Source organism: Orbicella faveolata, unplaced genomic scaffold (genome assembly GCF_042242905.1).
Source record: "Orbicella faveolata isolate gen_17 unplaced genomic scaffold, um_ofav_v1 contig_1, whole genome shotgun sequence".
In the NCBI taxonomy this organism is placed as follows: domain Eukaryota; kingdom Metazoa; phylum Cnidaria; class Anthozoa; order Scleractinia; family Merulinidae; genus Orbicella; species Orbicella faveolata.
Window position 1 is genome coordinate 11,445,876 of NW_028301536.1, and position 20,674 is coordinate 11,466,549.

Below are 20,674 nucleotides of genomic sequence, written 5' to 3' on the forward strand. Positions count from 1 at the left end.
GCATGAAAACACCAGCTGTGTGCATGTCTGTAAAACGGGGTTGAAGACATTTAAGAGTTTGTGACCCTGGATACAGAAAAGTGTCCGTTTTCCGTATTAACTGGTGTCCGAATAAAGCGGGTAAATTTTAGAGCAAATATATGAGCTTTTCGTTGGGAAAAACTAAACTGTCCGTTATACAGGGTGTCTATATTAAGCGGGTGTCCTTAAGCCTCGTCTACACGAGCACTTTTTATGTGACAAATCTTATTTGCTCGTGTAGATGTACAATTGGCCATTTTTATGTGACAAATATATTTACTGAAAAGATGGGGTGTTAACCTATTTTTGTGACAAGTAAAAGTTGTCACATACAAAAAAATTGCCAGTGTAGACGACTCGTCACATAAAATGTGGCAAATATGCTCAAAAGCACCAAGATTTTCGCAGACGACTAAGCAGCCCCTTCTTGTTTCGGCGTATCTCTGCTGTCCAAAGTCATTACTGGCGCACTAAACTTTGAACTGGTGACAAATATTTGCTGTGCTATCTACCGAATCAAATATATTTCTCGTATAAAAATTGTCACATAAAAATTGCTTGTGTAGACGAAGCTTTAGAGCGGGGTTCCAATGTACAAAAAATAAAGAGATGCATGAAATAAATAAATAAATAAATAAATGAATAAATAAATAAATAAATGTTTTGTTACGGTTCAAATGACTATATCAGCGTTTGTTCTAGTTACATAGCGACACTTTTTCAAGTTTGTAGTTTTGTTGCAACATCTTCCAAAAGAAACATGTTGTTTTTTTAAGTTGTTGGTAAAGCCAAGTTGAAGTGTTTGAATTACTGACAGCAAGCATGGGAAACTAAGAAGCTTAAAAGGTACCACAAAAAATATATGTCAGTGAAGTTGAACGATCTGTGACAGCTTTCTTATTGAAGGTTTTTTTAAATATCATAGACTTTATTTGTTTTCTGCACCGCTAGTACTTACGCCGTTTATCTCATACATCGCGTAACCTACTTTACATTTGTTTCCATTACAGTTTTGTCACTAATATTACTTGATGGTGGCCTATGCTCCGGGAGGAGCCATGTGCCAAAGTAAGTAAGTAAATATTACTTTCTTATTGAAGATGTAATTTCGTTTTAGTTTGGTTCCCAGAATCTTGAAAGATCGAGCGTGTGTGCTGTACCACGTCAGACGTGTATTTGTCATTTGGTAGATCACGATAAGAAACCAATCCGGCATAACACGAAGAGTATCTTGGTTGTAGTTTAAAGATAAAATGCAACTTGACGCCATTCCCGCCGCTTATATTGTAGCCAGACATGTTGATGGAACAGACTACATCATCAGATATATTATTAGCTAAAATTTTGTGACCAGTTAAAAATCCATACATACTAATTAGCACTAGGCACGTTCTCCCTCACACAATTAAGAAAGGTACTCCCTGAGGTCTTTAGCAAACGATTATAAAGAAATAAATGCAATCATTTACTTCTTGCGGCTAATAAAATGTGACATTTTCAATAATGACTAATGGTCGATACAGATGGTGTGTGCAAATTAATGTCATAGACGTTTTTAAACTCGGCTCCTGTGTTTATACAAAGAAAATTAACTCATACATTTTAGTGCATTATAACCACGAAGCCAGACAATAGGTAGACGAGAAGAACTTCTCCAAAGGCGAAATTTTCCTTCATTATCGGTCGGGAGAGGTAAAAAACCTGTTCATTGACTCATTCCACTAAATGCTTCCATTTGTTTTTTGGTTGTTGGCAGGTGGAATAACTGTCGACTCGAAGCACAATCCGGAGAATAATCTATCATTTTTATTTAAAAGGTTTTCAGATCTATCTTTGACTACTAAGCCATGATATTGGCCTGTATTTTATCGGAGAAGCCATATTGGCCTGTATTTTATCGGAGAAGCCGTTAAAAATTGTGATAATGAGAACAGATTGGCTAGCACAAGGATAGTAAATGTTCTGTATTTAAGTCAAAATCTTTACTTCTACATAAAATTCATAACATAAACATTTAAACGCTGATTTAACAAAATCTTTGCCAGCGATCGCTTGATTGAAACAAATTTGAAATTTTGGCGTGTGCCTTGAAGAAGATGAGAAATGACCGACCCGTATTTTCTTTTTTTGTTTTTGCCTGAAAAAAACTACAATTTCAACACGGCAACAGAATATAATAGTTCCGGAAACAGAAAGCCGGTATTCACATAGGAATCAACCTCAGCTTGAAAGGGTTTGCTTTTAATTAAGAGAGCAATAAAGTATTACAAGATGCATTTTCTATCAATTTTAATTAATTCCACCACGTCTTGCTTTTATTTCAAACATGTGCGGTGTGTTTGACCTTGTCTCATATCAGTTTGGTTTGTTTGGGATCGCATTCCCGGCCTTACCATTCCTGAAGGGAAGTAATTTTGGAAACATGGAAATATCGCCTTGCTTTTTTTGTATTTTTTGCGTTTTTTCAGTTCGATATTGGAAAAAACAACTTTAATGGATGACCGGCACATCCACTTCGATTAAAAAACTAATGGCTGTCAATTCGAGCAAGAATGACGTGCTACAGATCTTACGCACATAACATGACTTTATGGCTTAAGTACATTATAGTGTGCAAAAGCGCTATTATTTCAAGAGAGATGTGACGTCTTTTGCACTTTGGAAATAGACAAAGTTAATTAAAGTGCAATATTCGAAAACGCATGTCTGATATCGGTGATCGTATTTAGAGTGATGAAAATGGCTATTTTGTTCTAAAAAGTTTATTTTAAAACATAAAAACGTGGTGTTACTCTTAATGAAATCTTTACAAATTAAATGGCCAACTGCACACGGATCTTCTTAAAAAGCACGTAGACAAAACATTCAAAGATTATTTTTCTCACTATATTCATCGGGAATCAATTATTTAAGAGACACATCTTGATCAATATACTTTACTTCAGACTTCCCATTTGTTAACTTTTTCTGCTTCTGCGGCTAACTTCAAGAGGTTTACCTTGTTTTAAGGACAGAGAAAAGACACGGGCACATGAAATACCAAAAATTACATAAACTAAATAAACATAAACCATTTGGTAACTCTCTTCTTGCTGTTTGAAAATGTGGTCAAACACGGACTCCTGTTTGATATTTTAGTTCCATTATTGCCATCAATATTGACGGAAACTGAACGGGAGAGCGTATAGCCCATTTAGCGTAAACTTCTTTTAATTTGATGCTTAGTAATTCAAACCGTTTGGTGTTATCGTGTTTTGTGTCCTGTCTTGCTTTGATTATTTTCACTCGTGGCGTAAAAATCAGTTTGTTGACCAGTGGTGTACAATAGATCTCGCTCACGTTTTCGGTTGTCGCTGTGGTTTTAGTTGTGTCAGTGCCGCAGGCCACTTCGGGGGCAATTTGACCGGCAAAAGCCACTTCAACTGACTCATTTGATACCACTTTTTTTTTTATTTATATTAAAAATGAAAACCAAAACGCAAGGCTCCGCGTACTATAGACCCTATGATAATTGACAATTATTCCACAAGCTTGCGTTGGATATGAGTTGATAGATAGCAAACGAGGTGTGTGTAGAATAATTGTGTTATTAAAAACACCATCAAAATACATAGATTTCTAAAATTGAAAACAATTATGCGTACGCTTTCCATAAATATATAGCAAGGTGTAATGGCTCAAATACCATGATGGCTAGGCCAACGAAAACTCTTGAATTGCATTATTCAGTGATCCAGTTTTTAATAACACGAATTTTAGCGTATTCACAAACAAATTCCAACAGCAATACACCTTGATGATTCTCTTAAATTCGTTATATAATAAAGAGTTTCGCCACGATTCAAAATAACAACAGAAAACTGAACAGCAGAGAGGAATGTTGTGAAAAGAAAATAACATCTCAGTCACACGTTTTTAAAGATACGGCTAGCTTAAACCGGCTGGACGTTAAACAGAAATTCAAAATGTGTGCTTATTTTCAGGGTCATGGAATCAATTAATGATGATAAGTGTCTTTCGTATTATAATTTGATTTTGAACTATATTTCCTTAAGACAACAAGAACAATTTATTTTAGCAGAAAACATGCTAACACTGGTTATATCTCATATCCCAAAACGTGTTACATTTCATTCAGAAAGTTGTCAAACAGAAAATTGAAAACTTGATCTAGCTCTAGTTACAACAAAAGGGCGTAAATCACTTTGCTTAAAAAACTGTGAACTGTAAACCCACGAAGGTTTCCTTTCCGAGCAAGAGTAGATTTATGTGTGAGAGGGACAAATTATGTTTTGTTTTATCCAACTGAAACGTTTAAAACTTTCTGTAGTCTCCTCCTTTTGTTGTTCACGTTTTTTGGGTTCCAGTTTTTTTGTTTCTGTTTAAGAGAGTATGATTATACTCAGGTGTTGGTTTCCTGATAGGTATTCTGTAAAGGGACAAGAGTAGGACTCATAGAAAGCCTTTCAGATCTTTAATATCATTTAGTGAGAAAAACCACAAGTTATATTCGCCTTATACCTTTTCTAAATTCAAATGTACAGTCCTACTAGCACCTTTAAGATTGTGAAGAATGCACGTTGAACCAGACCGTAGAAAATCGGATACTTCGGATACTTCGGATGCTTTTGTATGTGACATGAACTGAAATTCCCTGATAATTGATGCAAATAACGGATATAGCATTTTTCGTAAGTAAACCAGAAAGTTTTGAACGGCGGAAGCATTTTGGTATGAACACTAGTTCTATTGACAAAAGACGCGGTTTCAAATACCAAGTAAAGTTTCAAAATCATTTGATATTAGGGAGCTAAAACGTTTCTTAGCCTTCCATGCGCGTTAATTTTTAATCGTCCTCTGCAAAACAATAACGACAAAATGATCAAGTTCTGTTAGTTTCGAGAACATCGCTCTATAGAGCGCTTAGTTTTACCTATTTATTTTTGGAACAGAACGTTCTTTTTCTATATTTAGCTTGATATATGTACACAACAGATCTAGGTATGGTAAACTACACAATCATGTTTTACTAGGTGTCGCCCTCGGCGTCACCATATTCATTTTTTAAGCACCCAAATGTAGGGAAATTTACAAATTAAACCAAGGCATAATAAATTCGCCAAAAATATGAAAATACTACAATATAAATGCTTTCCATATGTACTAGAAGAATTAAAAGCAAGACAAATGATTTTCTTGATAAATGGCCGGATTATTTAGACAATAGTAATGTCTCAGGCTATAGTAGTTGGGTTCCGCTATTAGATTTCAGCAATGACTCAAACATTGTTTAGTTTGACCCGGCTTTTGTTTCCTTCATCATAACCTCATGATTGATGAATTGCTTTGTGGAAATATGAGCGTTTTTCTCGTATTTCTGCGTAGCGTTACAAAAGTAGCATACGCGAGCATTTTCTTATTCTAACCTCGGGAGAATAAATTCAAAGGCAACGTCAGATTTATACTTTTCTCCAAAAATTGATCTTGTGCAATTAAATAATATATTATATATTTAATATACAACTGCATGTACTGATCAATTATACAGCGGAAGAGGTTTTCAAGCACGAAGCACGTTTTGATCAAGGTTGTAATTCAAAAAATTGAAAATTATTAAAAACTCACATTTGCCCGTATTTTTTTAAATTTTGGATTCATTTTCTTTATCGCGTTTCCAAGGTCGATCTCAACCAGGAAGCACGTACACTTCAATATCAGGTGTTAAAGAAAGAAACTTGTGGTCATGTTTAAGAAAAATCTACCCAGTTAACCAGCTTATGATAACTTGGTTTCACAACATTGCAGCTGTTTGTTAACTCAAGATGGCCTTGTGGTATTTCAGCGACCAGAGCGTTTTTGCTGCCAATCGAATTCGAAAGATCTATTTGAGGTTCGTTTTTGGAAAAATGTTGGCAAAAGAATAGATCCTTTAGTGAGAGACATATAGTAACAACTGGAACATATTGCAGGATAACAACTGAACACTGATAGAGGTAAGGCGGCGAATTTTTGCACTTATTGAAAAGAAATCTAAAGCAATTTGACATCCTCTGTAGAAAAGAAAATTTACTGAAAAGACACAACGATTCCGCTCTGTTAACAAATGATTATAATAATTATATCGGCTACATACAAGACGATCTTGACTTTTAATTAACTTTGTCATGGCCCGCGGCTAGAACTTTCCACGAGGAGTCGAATTTTTGCTAGGTAACAATTTCCAATACATTTGGGTGTTACATTTCAAATGTTTGCTTTATTAGCTTTTTTTTATATAGCTACTGTATGTCAAAAATTAAAAAGAGCCACCGTGCCAATCACGCAAGCAAACTTGAATCTGAAGGCTCACTGATATTTAATTTTCTAAAACGGAAAAGTGAGGATTGCACTGATGCCGATAAGAGCAAAAAAAGAATAATTAAGAAAGTAATGAGAGATGACATTCGTTTGAAAAGGAGATGACAGATGGCGATCAATCAGTATGACGTACACTGTAGTGGGGTTTAGTGTTTCACTTTTTATCATACATCCAGCCTTTTAAAAGGAGAAACTATCCTGCAAGCCACAAGCGAAAGACCTCATCATACAATAAGGCAATTACATTCAGAGCCCATTTTGCTGTTTCATCGACTAAAGTAAGTAATGGTTTGTTCTTAATGTTGTGCCAAATCCAAAATATTTGTTAGGTACGAGATTATATACCGTGCAGTTTCGTTATAATTCAAGCTAGTAGTTCATCCATCAGCCCTAATTTTTGAACAAGGATGTTCATTTCAGACAATTTATTTTGAGATGGCTGGTTCTTGAAATCAACCATTTAAATCCAGGATTGTTTCAAATCGTGAAATTGTCCTTTAATACTTAAAGCAAAGCTGCATTTTTCACACTGACAAAATAAAAATTTGTACTGCTTTTATAGTTATCAATCCGAAGATCGAATTTTGAGGAGAAACAGTAAACATGCATGTAACATCACGAACCTGAAAAGACACAGATTTTTAAATATTTAAGATTCAGTGCAAGATGGCTTGTTCAAAGTAATTAATGGGCCCATGATAATTTTTCAAACTGAACCCTTTCTCTTGCTTGAAGTAGTATGAGCAAGTTAGTGGTATATGCAACTTCTATTCAGTAAAGCGGATCATGCTAATAAAAAGTCTTATCCTGAGATCGGTACCTTTGTGTGTATTTCATGCTTTAGAAACATTAGAATATCAGTATGACTAAATATTTATAAACTAATATATTGGAAAATAGCACATTTATCGCCGTGCGCTTGAATTTTCAGGGTTGAATCGTTTAGAATTGAAAGTCAATTGTTCCTTTCGGTTTTCTTATCCACAACAAGTTAATCACGACCGTGCCAACGAAGGATGACATTTTGTTGGGAAAGATCTGACACATGGTAAATAAATTGCTCCTGAATATGACGTATGCTCGATAGTACAGTTTAGCCTTCCGTTTTAATAAAACAAATCTTTTTTTAAAAAAGAGAAACTATCATTTGGCCAAGAGCGACGAACGACCATTGTACAAAACCAAGCAATTTAATCAGAAATCCAGTTTGACCGGTCTATTTACAAAAGTAGGGGGTGGATTGTTCTTTAATATTGTTCTCAAGGTCTACATTTTGGCAAAGTCCGAAGTTGTATAGCGCAGGTCCGTTAGGGTTAAAACTAGATATTCATTTATAAGCCCATGCAATATTGAAAGGGAAGGATGATTCCAGACGATTTCTTAGATAGCTGGTCACTAAAGCAAGGATTTACACTCATTAGTTTTTCAAAGTTTTAAAAAGGAGAACGTGTAAATTGCAGGAGAGCTATATATTTCACTTCGACCAAGTAAGATATTTTTATATGCGATCTTTTTAGTTGTCAATCCAACGAATCTAATTTCTAGAAGAAGCCGCAAACACAACATCACGTACGCACGAATCGAAGACACTCACATACAGTGACACGCGAAGATCTATCTTTTTTCTTATTCAAGCCTATGAATAAGTTGCTGTGAATTATTTTAAGAAGATTCGAGTGCGAGATGGCTTGCTCAATGTCATTATTTCCGATGTGCTTTTTGTTCTTTCTCGAAGCAATAGAAGGAATTTATAGCCCTGTTATCACTGAAGTGAATCAGGTTTTGGTATATTGAACAAGTCTGATATCGATACCTTAACATGTATTTCATGCTGAAACATTTCACTATCGAAACATTTATTTTTATGACTGGATATCAGTATCCAGATATAGCTACGGAAATATCAAATTAATCGTCATCTTCCAGAGATTAAAGATAAAATATGGAAAAAGCTTCTTTTCCTGTTCATTTTGTTATCAATAGCAACTTTATCACATACGGTGAGTCTTAAAATATTCTTAGCGCGACAGCGGAGAGCTTGGTGAATCATAACCACGTGCATAAAAATATCCAGATTATTCCTTTTATACTCAGTCGACTAATGATTATTTAAGGTTATTTTGAAAACAATTTTTACGTTCGTATGATACCCCATTTTCATGCTTTCTATTAGCTTTCGTTAAAATTAACAATAATTTAGACAATGCATCTGGTGCCAAGTCAACGTGGGAACAAAAAGAAACGGAAAGAGAAATGCATACGGCAGATTATTAGCGATGACATTTTGTCCTAATTTGATAAATGGAACAGAAACGTGCTCACATTAATGACGTTGCGTTCATTGTTCCATCTGCCATTCATCTTCATACGGGCAGCATCTTGATACTAGGAAAAGCAAACAGACAAAGTCGTGCATATGAAGGTCCAATTTTTGCGAAAATATCGCTAGTACAGCAATAAAATTCTTTGCCAAACAGTTCTGTACAACGATCGAATAACCAAAACAAAAAAACCCAACAGTCCGAGTGCGATAAATAATAAGGAATTTTTTTACAGAAACAAAACTAGCTGGTTCTAATTAATGAAAATTTTGGAAATGCAATATCAACGCATTAGACTACATCTAATAGAACAGGTGAAATTAAATTCATTTTAAATCTAACTTCAACTTTGGGGAGGATTTTTCCAATAGACGGCATGGGTCTTAAGCACATTTCGATGAAAATACGTCATTTCAGTATCAATACCAGTCATTCCTAAGGTAAGATATTGTCCGTTTCAATCCTACAAAATGGAGAATCCGAATGGCTCAACGCTGTCTTTGCTTGACGAAGGTTTTGGTGGCATGACACAAGTAGGATTATGGCCTGTCTTTAAGATTTTGAATCAGATTTCTTCTTCCTTGAATAGGATATTAGTTCATCCATGTTTAACTCCAGTGCTTAGTGACACTGTTCCAAAACCGATTCACTAGAACGGCTAGTTAGAGGCAATGAAATGGCAGACATTTTCAGAACTATAAATCTTATTTGCATCCACACTTCTAGTAATATCTGTATTTTACGTTTAACATAGAAAGTAACTAAATTTTTATTGTAGCATATTCAACAATTAAGCTTATTCACCGCCCGAAGGGGAAGTGATTCTTTGGCGAATGTTTAAAATATTCCTTGGAATTCACTGAGCCTGCTGCGAATAACTGTTATAGTAAGTCCAGAGTTGAATATCTAGGACTGCAAAATGTCGAACGCTAGCTAAAACATGGAAAACATGCGTCACACATGAATACAGTTTTGACACTGTACTTAGTTATACATCAATAGACCTTATCACGGTTTTGGAAGCCATCTTGACGGAAGCGAACTTGTAAGCTGCGTACAATGCAAGTTTCCGTGAAAAAAACCTTATAGACATATGTATGGGAATTTAATAACGGGACTGGACACTTTTTAGCACAGCTACATATTCCACAAATTTGTTCAATGCTGATTAATCGTTTATCTAGTAGCTTAATTTTGCTATTTATAAATTGTTCAGAATTCAATTTTTAGGAAATTATTTTGCCATCGGATAAAACTCATACAAGTACATAATTTCTAGCGTTGCCTTCTCGTCGAGGTGGTTTCCAATGTCGTGATATAATTTTAATAAATATCTATTAAGAATATCTTTCTAAACCGTTGAAAGGCTAGACTGTTCACAGTCCCCTATTTTTCCGTGAGATCGTAGATGTCGATCGTTGAGCTCGACGGGCCGCCATCTTGATCTCTCGATGCGAGCGAAACTGGATAGAGTACAAAATGCCCGTGGGTAGGGGTAGTGGAGGGCACGGCTGGCGGAAAAAATAGGGAGTCTGTAACAGCTTCACTCTGTCTGGTGTTCAAGGGACGCGGCCGCCAGTTTGGCACCTCCGTTAATCAAATCAATTCACAATCTCCTCCCCTGAAAAAAAAAACCTGTCAAATCAGGGATGATGATATGAATTCATGTTACTGTGTTGTAAATTTCGAAACATTTTGAAGGTTTACTAAGTTGAGTCGAATGTGTGCTGTACGGAAGAACTCTTCTCTGACTCCAAAAAAGCGGCAAAGCCCGCAGAGAATTCCAATTATTCAGATGCGTGCCGTCGTTGTGCATTAATTGTAAAATTTCAGTCGGAAATAAGAACAACCAACGGAGCTTTCAGGCATTTCCTTCGCCAAAACGAAACTTTGATATATTAAATTCTTGTCAAAACCAGTTGGAAGAACCGCCAAAACATCTTTTCCTTCGAGTAAACGAGAAACGGCCTCCTTTTGCTCGCGCTTTAACACCAATCCTCCAAGACAAGAAGGAGACAGACGATCAAAATAAAAAATTCTCTTGAAATCGATGCCATTTTGGCCTGAGCCGCGAAGTGATGAATTTCACTTTCTGTCATTCAAGTTGTCAACGCTCTGCTACGCTCTGATGAACTCTACTGTCCCTTCGACCAATTAGGTGTTGCCGTTGCTGGAGCAACTAACGCAGCGAATACCAGATAGAGGGAAGCTGTTACAGTCTCCCTATTTTTCCGCCCCGTCTCCCCCACGCTATTTACCCCACCGCCACTACCCACGGGCATTTTGTACTCTCCCCAGTTTCGCTTGCATCAAGTGACCAAGATGGCGGCCCATCGAACTCAACGATCGACATCTACGATCTCACGGAAAAATAGGGGACTGTGAACAGTCTATTAAAGGGCTGGAAAATGCATAAAAGACGCTTACTTTGAACCAGCACAAGCATCACGCACCTTAAATTCATCTTTGTGACTTCATGTACATTTGAATCGTCTGGAATTCCTAGCTTCGGTCGGAAGAGAAGTAAGACGAAACTTCAATTGCTATGAAAGAAATTACCTTGAAAAGATTTTGGTCCAAGTCTGGTTTGACTCGTTGTCCTAAATTTCAATAATGCCTCTGGGATGCCGCACTTGAAATGATGTCTTCGGAATTAATGGGAAGATTGTATTAGTCACCCCTGGCGTGGGGCTCTGAAGCCTCTTAGCAACAATAATCCGAGTTTCAGAATACCAGAGTGCTAGAAATTATACTAAACTGTGTTTATATAGTCTATACACTGCTGCCTGGACGACAAGATCAATGGTATGTCTTACTGCACCTTTCAATAGAACTCGAACCCGACCTAAACCGTATAAATGATTGTGTTTTTCGCTGAAGTCAATGATAATTACGATGATATTCGACGAAAAGAAAAACATCTACCAAACCGGTACAACCTACAAATCAAAAGGTGACCCTCTGAACCCGTTGAAGTGAAAATATTTGACGACAGCAAAAATTAAGAGCGACCATTCACTCATTAAGCAGAGTGCGCGGGCTATTGATAGAGGCGGTAAAGTTTCAAGCTAAGTTATAAAAGATTATCTTTTAAGTTTGTCACACTGAGCAATAAATGAAAATCCTTTTTTTTCTTTTTCAGAAGATGGCAAACAACTCCTCAGTGACTCCATCGATAAACCACACAACTCACGACACCTGCAGCCAAAAGATATTGGTCAGCGGATCATACCATCATGATCTGAATATCTCCATTATCGTCATCAACACCCCTTTTGCCATATTTGCTGTCATCAGCAACATCGTAGTTTTAACCACAATCTGTAAGGCCAAGGAACTTCGCATCCCAGCAAACATTCTCCTTTGTAGCTTGTCCTTAACGGATCTACTGGTTGGCTTAGTCACTCAACCTCTTTTTGTTGCCTGGCGGGTATTGCTACATTACCCATCTACCATCTGTCGCTCCGAGCTGTTGCACTCCATCTACGAAGCATTCCTTTATGTGTGCACTGGGGGATCGTTTCTGTGCCTGGCGTACCTTAGTACCGACCGTTTCATGGCTGTGTCAAGGCCGTTACATTACCGTGCTCTTGTGACAACCGGAAAAGCCACTCGTAACATGGTCATTGTGTGGATTGCATGGATCGTTTTCATTGTTCTCCGTTACACGGGTATCGATGAAGAAAGTAATGGAATTATCACTTCCATTGTCGCTGGCATCTTAGTGATTTACCTTCTCGCTATTCAGATAGCACTGATGGTCAGCATTAAGCGAAACAGCATTCATTCCTTGCACGCAGAGGGAAGCAGCGCAATTACCGCTTACAAGAGGGAAAAGCGTTCTGCGGTGACAATTGTTTACATCTTTTTAGCGCTGCTAGTTTTCCTTCTTCCTGCGGTTGTTGTACAAATTGTCTTGGGATTCACCAGCGCCAATCAGAGTAAAACCGAGATGAATTTTGCCATATCAGCAATTTTGATAAACTCCTCCGCAAACCCATTAATCTACTTTTGGAGAAGCCGAGAAATGCGCAAATCAGCAAGATGCATTTTCATGCGGGCCAAACCTGAGAATGGATCGGGTAGTGGTAGTGGGTCTTCCGACCGAAACAGTGCCGCTAATAGTGGAAGGTCACTGGAAGAAACTGTTTAAACAAACTTTATAACTCATGAATGGGTTTAAAAAATTGAACAATACACTCTATACAACTTCTTTGACTTAACCTTGACTTGACGCTAGGCTTTTAACTGTGCCTTAGTAAACTTGAATTTAATATATTTAAGCAATAAAGTACTTTTTCCGTGTTTACATAGCCCCATCTAGACAAGAGGGTGGCTCGGAGACTTCCAGACAGGTATATGCAAACCGAGAAGCAGTGAAGGGTTTGCATAACTTTCGAAAATTCTCCCAACCTCCCAAGCGCTTAGATGAGGCTATGTAAACACAAAAAAAGTACTCTATTGCATTTATAAAATATTTCTCGATCAAGAATACGCGCGAATGCAGCCGTGTTTAAATACTTTCATCTAAACACACTCATCGAGCCGCGCGTAACATCTTAGTTATTTTATAAAATGAAATGTAAAGATGTGAATGATAATCGCAGCTATGTACACAACCTAGGCAGCTGTGAAATTAAAGCCTGACCAGGCTTGAATGGGATTCGAACCCATGACCTCTGCAATACCGGTGCAGCGTTTAACCAACAACTAAACTATCAAACCAACTGGGAGCTGGTCACACCGCAAGCGGCGAAGAACGGAAGTGACTATGAAAAATCATGATCATATGGTTGAACTGTGGAGAAAGATGTAACGACATGATTGATCATCGCAGTTATATACAAAACTTAAGCAGCTGTGAAATTAAAGCCTGAAAATAAAATTCAAGTCTGAATGGTAAAGCACTGCACCGGTGTCGCAAAGGTCATGGGCCCTAATCTTCATATATTCACTTGCATATATAATTATGTCATTACACAGTTTTTTTTTCTGCCCATGCGCAGTTGTTATGTCGGTAATTTCTGCTCCCTCTTGTTTTTCACATTAGAACGACAACTCGACAGGTGAAAGCCATTTGTGACGGTAATATCTATATATTGTCTATAACACGCTGTACTGAAGAAACAAATAAACGGCGTTAAAGCGCCTACATATTGATTAAAATCAAAATCAAAATCTGACGGAGCATATACGTAAGTTGTTTATATGTATAAGACAAGTTACTGTTAACTTAATTATGGAGCCTTGATTTATGAATGAAAAAAATACAGGGAAACATATCTATATAGTTAATGTCCAGGGACCCGTTTCTCGAAGGTCCCGAAAGGTTTTTGCACCCAGAGAGCCATAGCAAAATCTCAAACCTCATGTTGTATTCACATATTCTTGACATAAACAGAGGTTTCATTCCGCACAGGAATTTTAGGCGTATACACCCCTCTGTTTTTAGACACAGATGATCTAAAAATGACTTTGCGGGCCCGAAAAGTTTCGGGGCTTTTGAGAAATTAACGGGCCCCAGGTTGAGGAAATAATAAGAGAATTCACTCTGTATTTATTAGCCAGACAATTTTCTTCCCTTCATTCTATTAAATCTCCCAGCTAAAAAGAAGTTGTGATGCAACTAGAAGGAGAAAAGAACTCTCTACTTCTCGAGACTTTGTTACCCTGTTGTTTCCATCCGAAACATTTGGTGGCATATATGTAAATAAAATTAAACAAAAATACACAGTTTCAATAAAATGTTTTGTAAATGCCTGTTGGAGTGCACATTCAAGTATAAATTTTGCTCTTTTTTACATACATACATATATGCATGAATACATACATAAACTTTATTTAAGTGTCAATAAGTATTTAGGGGACCCTTAATTTAAGCTAAAAATTGAACAATAAAAAAATTTTCTTGAAAATTAAACAAAATTTACAATTCACTATAAAAGAATTAATTATTTACAACGCTAATTGTGACCTATCAACAGTGTGAAATTAGTTTAACTATAAATAATTTAAGGGGGACTAAAATCAGACGTCTTGTTCAGGACTGGCACGTTTGGCAATTGCAGCTCCCGTCCAACAATCCTGTTATGTCCATTCCACGAATTTCACCTTTGAATGCTTCAAGGCTCTGTTTTTGACGTAGGTTATTATTCGTTATGCTCCATAAATAGGGTCCCAAATATCGGATACTATGTTTACCGAGTTTTGTATTTAATTTTAAAGCAGACGGTCAACGAGACAGAAAAATCAAAGAGAGAATATCAACATTAAAACCTAAAATCCAACTCTTGCGACATTCCTGACGTTTTTAGGTCTGCTTTGGATAGATTTCCCAAATTTATCGCAAAAAGACTCATCTTTTGAAAAATTAGTTCACGTGGTTAACCCATTGACACCTGGAGCTTTTTGGCAAAAACGCATTTTTTGGACCGTTGTGGACATTTTTAGCCTGGATATGAGCTAAAATAGCTCCAATCTACTAAAAAATGCATTTGCAACGATACCACATGCCTTTCTTTCCACTTACATCGCATTTTATGACATTTTTGCTTGTGCATGCGCAGAAGTCAAAATTGTGAGACCTTCATGTAGGGCGTCTTTAGGCTTTTCGTTTTTTTTAAATTTCGAATCTAGTCTATTGGGACCTGTGGGTGGAGCCGGAGGTTGAGCCAGCATTATTAAAGCGGTTGCTCTCTCTGCGCATGTCCATACTGTAAATCGCTATTAAATTTGGCTGCATGTTTTCAAACAAACCGGTTGGTTGCTTTTTTCGCTCAGAGCCTAGGCCGTTCGTTCACTACAGAACGAGAAAGAACGGGCTCTGGGGTTATGAGATTCTGTCATGGCAACATTCAGTACTTAAAATTATGCAAAGCAAAGGGACAGAATCCCTAACGAAGGCGAGGAAGCCTCAAGAAGGGTGAGGAGTAAAGTCTAGAAATTTCTTTCGCAGCTCGCAGTCAAAACAAAGCACTCGAGCGTAAATCTTGCTACTTAGTAGCTAATAGTGACGTAATATTTGTGGTCATGGCAATGCTGAAGACAATCGTATTGCAGTTAATTTTCCAATTTAAGCAATTGGAAAGAAGAAGCCTGAAAAAATCAGGGCTTCAACGGGATTCGAACCCGGCTTCTTCTTTCCAATTGCTTAAATTGGAAAATTAACTGCGATGATCATTCTTCACTTTCATCTACAACCGCAGTTCATATATGAATTATTTCATATAAACTTCACATCATTTCACTCCTCACGAGAAGATATGAACTCAATTAATTGACCTCGCTCCCAATGTGCGGCTTCATAGCTCAGTTGGTAGAGCATCGCACCGGTATCGCGGAGGTCACGGGTTCGAATCCCGTTGAAGCCCTGATTTTTTCAGGCTTCTACTTTCTAATTGTTTAAATTGGAAAATTAACTGCGATGATCATTCTTCACTTTCATCTACAACCGCAGTTCATATATGAATTATTTCATATAAACTTCACAATCGTATTGTCAAACATTTCTCTTGGATAAATTCTCCTCCGCCTTTTCTGGTTGGCGACCTGCTTGTAATCCTGTTCGGACACAGCTGCTTTGCTCAGGATAAAAACAATTAATTATCTCTTATTCAAACTTTATTCGAATTTACTTTTCACTCGGCAACGATTTTATTTTCACTGTCCGTTAATTGCCTTTGGTTTTTAACTCGTGGTCTCGAATTTGTTAAAGTTGTTATTCAGAGGCTTTTATCGCTACATCTATTTGTTTTTAATGATTAATTTTGAGCCTATATTAAGTTATTCTGTTCAAAACCTGTTTAAAGTTCTTTATTCTACCTGCGAAATGTTCCAAAGGCCTGTTCGGCAAGAAATAATGAAGCAAAATTTGTCTGAGACTACGAAAAGGACACTGCATATTTTTGATGTCTTAAGGAAATTAGCTCTCGTGACTAGCATCAAAACTAGACTTAAAAGTGAAGAATGATCATCGCAGTAAATTTTCCAAATTAAGCAATTGGAAAGAAGAAGCCTGAAAAAATTAGGGCTTCAACGTTGAAACCCTGATTTTTTCAGGCTTCTTCTTTCCAATTCCTTAAATTGGAAAATTTATTGCGATGATCATTCTTCACTTTCATCTAAAACCGCAGTTCAAATATGAATTATTTCGTATATACTTCACAAGCTAGACTTATTAAAGTCGACTTAGGTTTTGACGTAAAAATCCATTAAGAACAAAGAGTGTAAAACGATACGATGTCAAACGCTTTTTACGAGTTTCTCTTTAGGCAAATAAAAACTCTTCACAATTTCGTATTTTTCGGAATCACGAGTGAAATGTTCCCAGTTGTAGATTTATTAAGTTAATACTCCGAGGGATCAATATATAAGAAGCAAAAAAAGAAGTAAAAAAGCTGTGAATTATTTTAAGAAGATTCGAGTGCGAGATGGCTTGCTCAACGTCATTATTTTCGATGTGCTTTTTGTTCTTTCTCGAAGCAATAGAAGGAATTTATAGCCCTGTTATCACTGAAGTGAATCAGGTTTTGGTATATTGAACAAGTCTGATATCGATACCTTAACATGTATTTCATGCTGAAACATTTCACTATCGAAACATTTATTTTTATGACTGGATATCAGTATCCAGATATAGCTACGGAAATATCAAATTAATCGTCATCTTCCAGAGATTAAAGATAAAATATGGAAAAAGCTTCTTTTCCTGTTCATTTTGTTATCAATAGCAACTTTATCACATACGGTGAGTCTTAAAATATTCTTAGCGCGACAGCGGAGAGCTTGGTGAATCATAACCACGTGCATAAAAATATCCAGATTATTCCTTTTATACTCAGTCGACTAATGATTATTTAAGGTTATTTTGAAAACAATTTTTACGTTCGTATGATACCCCATTTTCATGCTTTCTATTAGCTTTCGTTAAAATTAACAATAATTTAGACAATGCATCTGGTGCCAAGTCAACGTGGGAACAAAAAGAAACGGAAAGAGAAATGCATACGGCAGATTATTAGCGATGACATTTTGTCCTAATTTGATAAATGGAACAGAAACGTGCTCACATTAATGACGTTGCGTTCATTGTTCCATCTGCCATTCATCTTCATACGGGCAGCATCTTGATACTAGGAAAAGCAAACAGACAAAGTCGTGCATATGAAGGTCCAATTTTTGCGAAAATATCGCTAGTACAGCAATAAAATTCTTTGCCTAACAGTTCTGTACAACGATCGAATAACCAAAACAAAAAACCCCAACAGTCCGAGTGCGATAAATAATAAGGAATTTTTTTACAGAAACAAAACTAGCTGGTTCTAATTAATGAAAATTTTGGAAATGCAATATCAACGCATTAGATTACATTTAATAGAACAGGTGAAATTAAATTCATTTTAAATCTAGCTTCAACTTGGGGGAGGATTTTTCCAATAGACGGCATGGGTCTTAAGCACATTTCGATGAAAATACGTCATTTCAGTATCAATACCAGTCATTCCTGAGGTAAGATATTGTCCGTTTCAATCCTACAAAATGGAGAATCCGAATGGCTCAACGCTGTCTTTGCTTGACGAAGGTTTTGGTGGCATGACACAAGTAGGATTATGGCCTGTCTTTAAGATTTTGAATCAGATTTCTTCCTCCTTGAATAGCATATTAGTTCATCCATGTTTAACTGTACTCCAGTGCTTAGTGACACTGTTCCAAAACCGATTCACTAGAACGGCTAGTTAGAGGCAATGAAATGGCAGACATTTTCAGAACTATAAATCTTATTTGCATCCACACTTCTAGTAATATCTGTATTTTACGTTTAACATAGAAAGTAACTAAATTTTTATTGTAGCATATTCAACAATTAAGCTTATTCACCGCCCGAAGGGGAAGTGATTCTTTGGCGAATGTTTAAAATATTCCTTGGAATTCACTGAGCCTGCTGCGAATAACTGTTATAGTAAGTCCAGAGTTGAATATCTAGGACTGTAAAATGTCGAACGCTAGCTAAAACATGGAAAACATGCGTCACACATGAATACAGTTTTGACACTGTACTTAGTTATACATCAATAGACCTTATCACGGTTTTGGAAGCCATCTTGACGGAAGCGAACTTGTAAGCTGCGTACAATGCAAGTTTCCGTGAAAAAAACCTTATAGACATATGTATGGGAATTTAATAACGGGACTGGACACTTTTTAGCACAGCTACATATTCCACAAATTTGTTCAATGCTGATTATTCGTTTATCTAGTAGCTTAATTTTGCTAATTATAAATTGTTCAGAATTCAATTTTTAGGAAATTATTTTGCCATCGGATAAAACTCATACAAGTACATAATTTCGAGCGTTGCCTTCTCGTCGAGGTGGTTTCCAATGTCGTGATATAATTTTAATAAATATCTATTAAGAATAACTTTCTAAACCGTTGAAAGGCTAGACTGTTCACAGTCCCCTATTTTTCCGTGAGATCGTAGATGTCGATCGTTGAGCTCGACGGGCCGCCATCTTGATCTCTTGATGCGAGCGAAACTGGATAGAGTACAAAATGCCCGTGGGTAGGGGTAGTGGAGGGCACTGCTGGCGGAAAAAATAGGAAGTCTGTAACAGCTTCACTCTGTCTGGTGTTCAAGGGACGCGGCCGCCAGTTTGGCACCTCCGTTAATCAAATCAATTCACAATCTCCTCCCCTGAAAAAAAAACCTGTCAAATCAGGGATGATGATATGAATTCATGTTACTGTGTTGTAAATTTCGAAACATTTTGAAGGTTTACTAAGTTGAGTCGAATGTGTGCTGAACGGAAGAACTCTTCTCTGGCTCCAAAAAAGCGGCAAAGCCCGCAGAGAATTCCAATTATTCAGATGCGTGCCGTCGTTGTGCATTAATTGTAAAATTTCAGTCGGAAATAAGAACAACCAACGGAACTTTCAGGCATTTCCTTCGCCAAAACGAAACTTTGATATATTAAATTCTTGTCAAAACCAGTTGGAAGAACCGCCAAAACATCTTTTCCTTCGAGTAAACGAGAAACGGCCTCCTTTTGCTCGCGCTTTAACACCAATCCTCCAAGACAAGAAGGAGACAGACGATCAAAATAAAAAATTCTCTTGAAATCGATGCCATTTTGGCCTGAGCCGCGAAGTGATGAATTTCACTTTCTGTCATTCAAGTTGTCAACGCTCTGCTACGCTCTGATGAACTCTACTGTCCCTTCGACCAATTAGGTGTTGCCGTTGCTGGAGCAACTAACGCAGCGAATACCAGATAGAGGGAAGCTGTTACAGTCTCCCTATTTTTCCGCCCCGTCTCCCCCACGCTATTAACCCCACCGCCACTACCCACGGGCATTTTGTACTCTCCCCAGTTTCGCTTGCATCAAGTGACCAAGATGGCGGCCCATCGAACTCAACGATCGACATCTACGATCTCACGGAAAAATAGGGGACTGTGAACAGTCTATTAAAGGGCTGGAAAATGCATAAAAGACGCTTACTTTGAACCAGCACAAGCATCAGGCGCCTTAAATTCATCTTTGTGACTTCATGTACATTTGAATCGTCTGGAATTCCTAGCTTCGGTCGGAAGGAAGTAAGACGAAACTTCAATTGCTATGAAAGAAATTACCTTGAAAAGATTTTGGTCCAAGTCTGGTTTGACTCGTTGTCCTAAATTTCAATAATGCCTCTGGGATGCCGCACTTGAAATGATGTCTTCGGAATTAATGGGAAGATTGTATTAGTCACCCCTGGCGTGGGGCTCTGAAGCCTCTTAGCAACAATAATCCGTGTTTCAGAATACCAGAGTGCTAGAAATTATACTAAACTGTGTTTATATAGTCTATACACTGCTGCCTGGACGACAAGATCAATGGTATGTCTTACTGCACCTTTCAATAGAACTCGAACCCGACCTAAACCGTATAAATGATTGTGTTTTTCGCTGAAGTCAATGATAATTACGATGATATTCG

General features: G+C 37.2%; 1 protein-coding gene across 4 annotated transcripts; it reads left to right on the top strand.

Annotated features, from left to right (window-relative positions):
- Positions 1–754: 754 nt before the first annotated feature.
- On the top strand, positions 755–14,459 carry LOC149118086 (trace amine-associated receptor 7d-like). 4 transcript variants are annotated; one of them, XM_089289102.1, is made up of 2 exons: positions 755–1,089; positions 11,842–14,459. In XM_089289102.1, the coding sequence occupies exons 1-2, from the start codon at positions 1,063–1,065 to the stop codon at positions 12,850–12,852; spliced, it is 1,038 nt and encodes a 345-aa protein (XP_089145228.1). In that variant the 5' UTR covers positions 755–1,062; the 3' UTR covers positions 12,853–14,459. The 4 variants fall into 4 exon arrangements, with proteins under 4 accessions (XP_089145228.1, XP_089145236.1, XP_089145231.1 ...); XM_089289110.1 differs by lacking the exon at positions 755–1,089 and adding an exon at positions 5,656–6,014; XM_089289105.1 differs by lacking the exon at positions 755–1,089 and adding an exon at positions 6,534–6,656.
- The last annotated feature ends 6,215 nt before the right edge of the window (positions 14,460–20,674 follow it).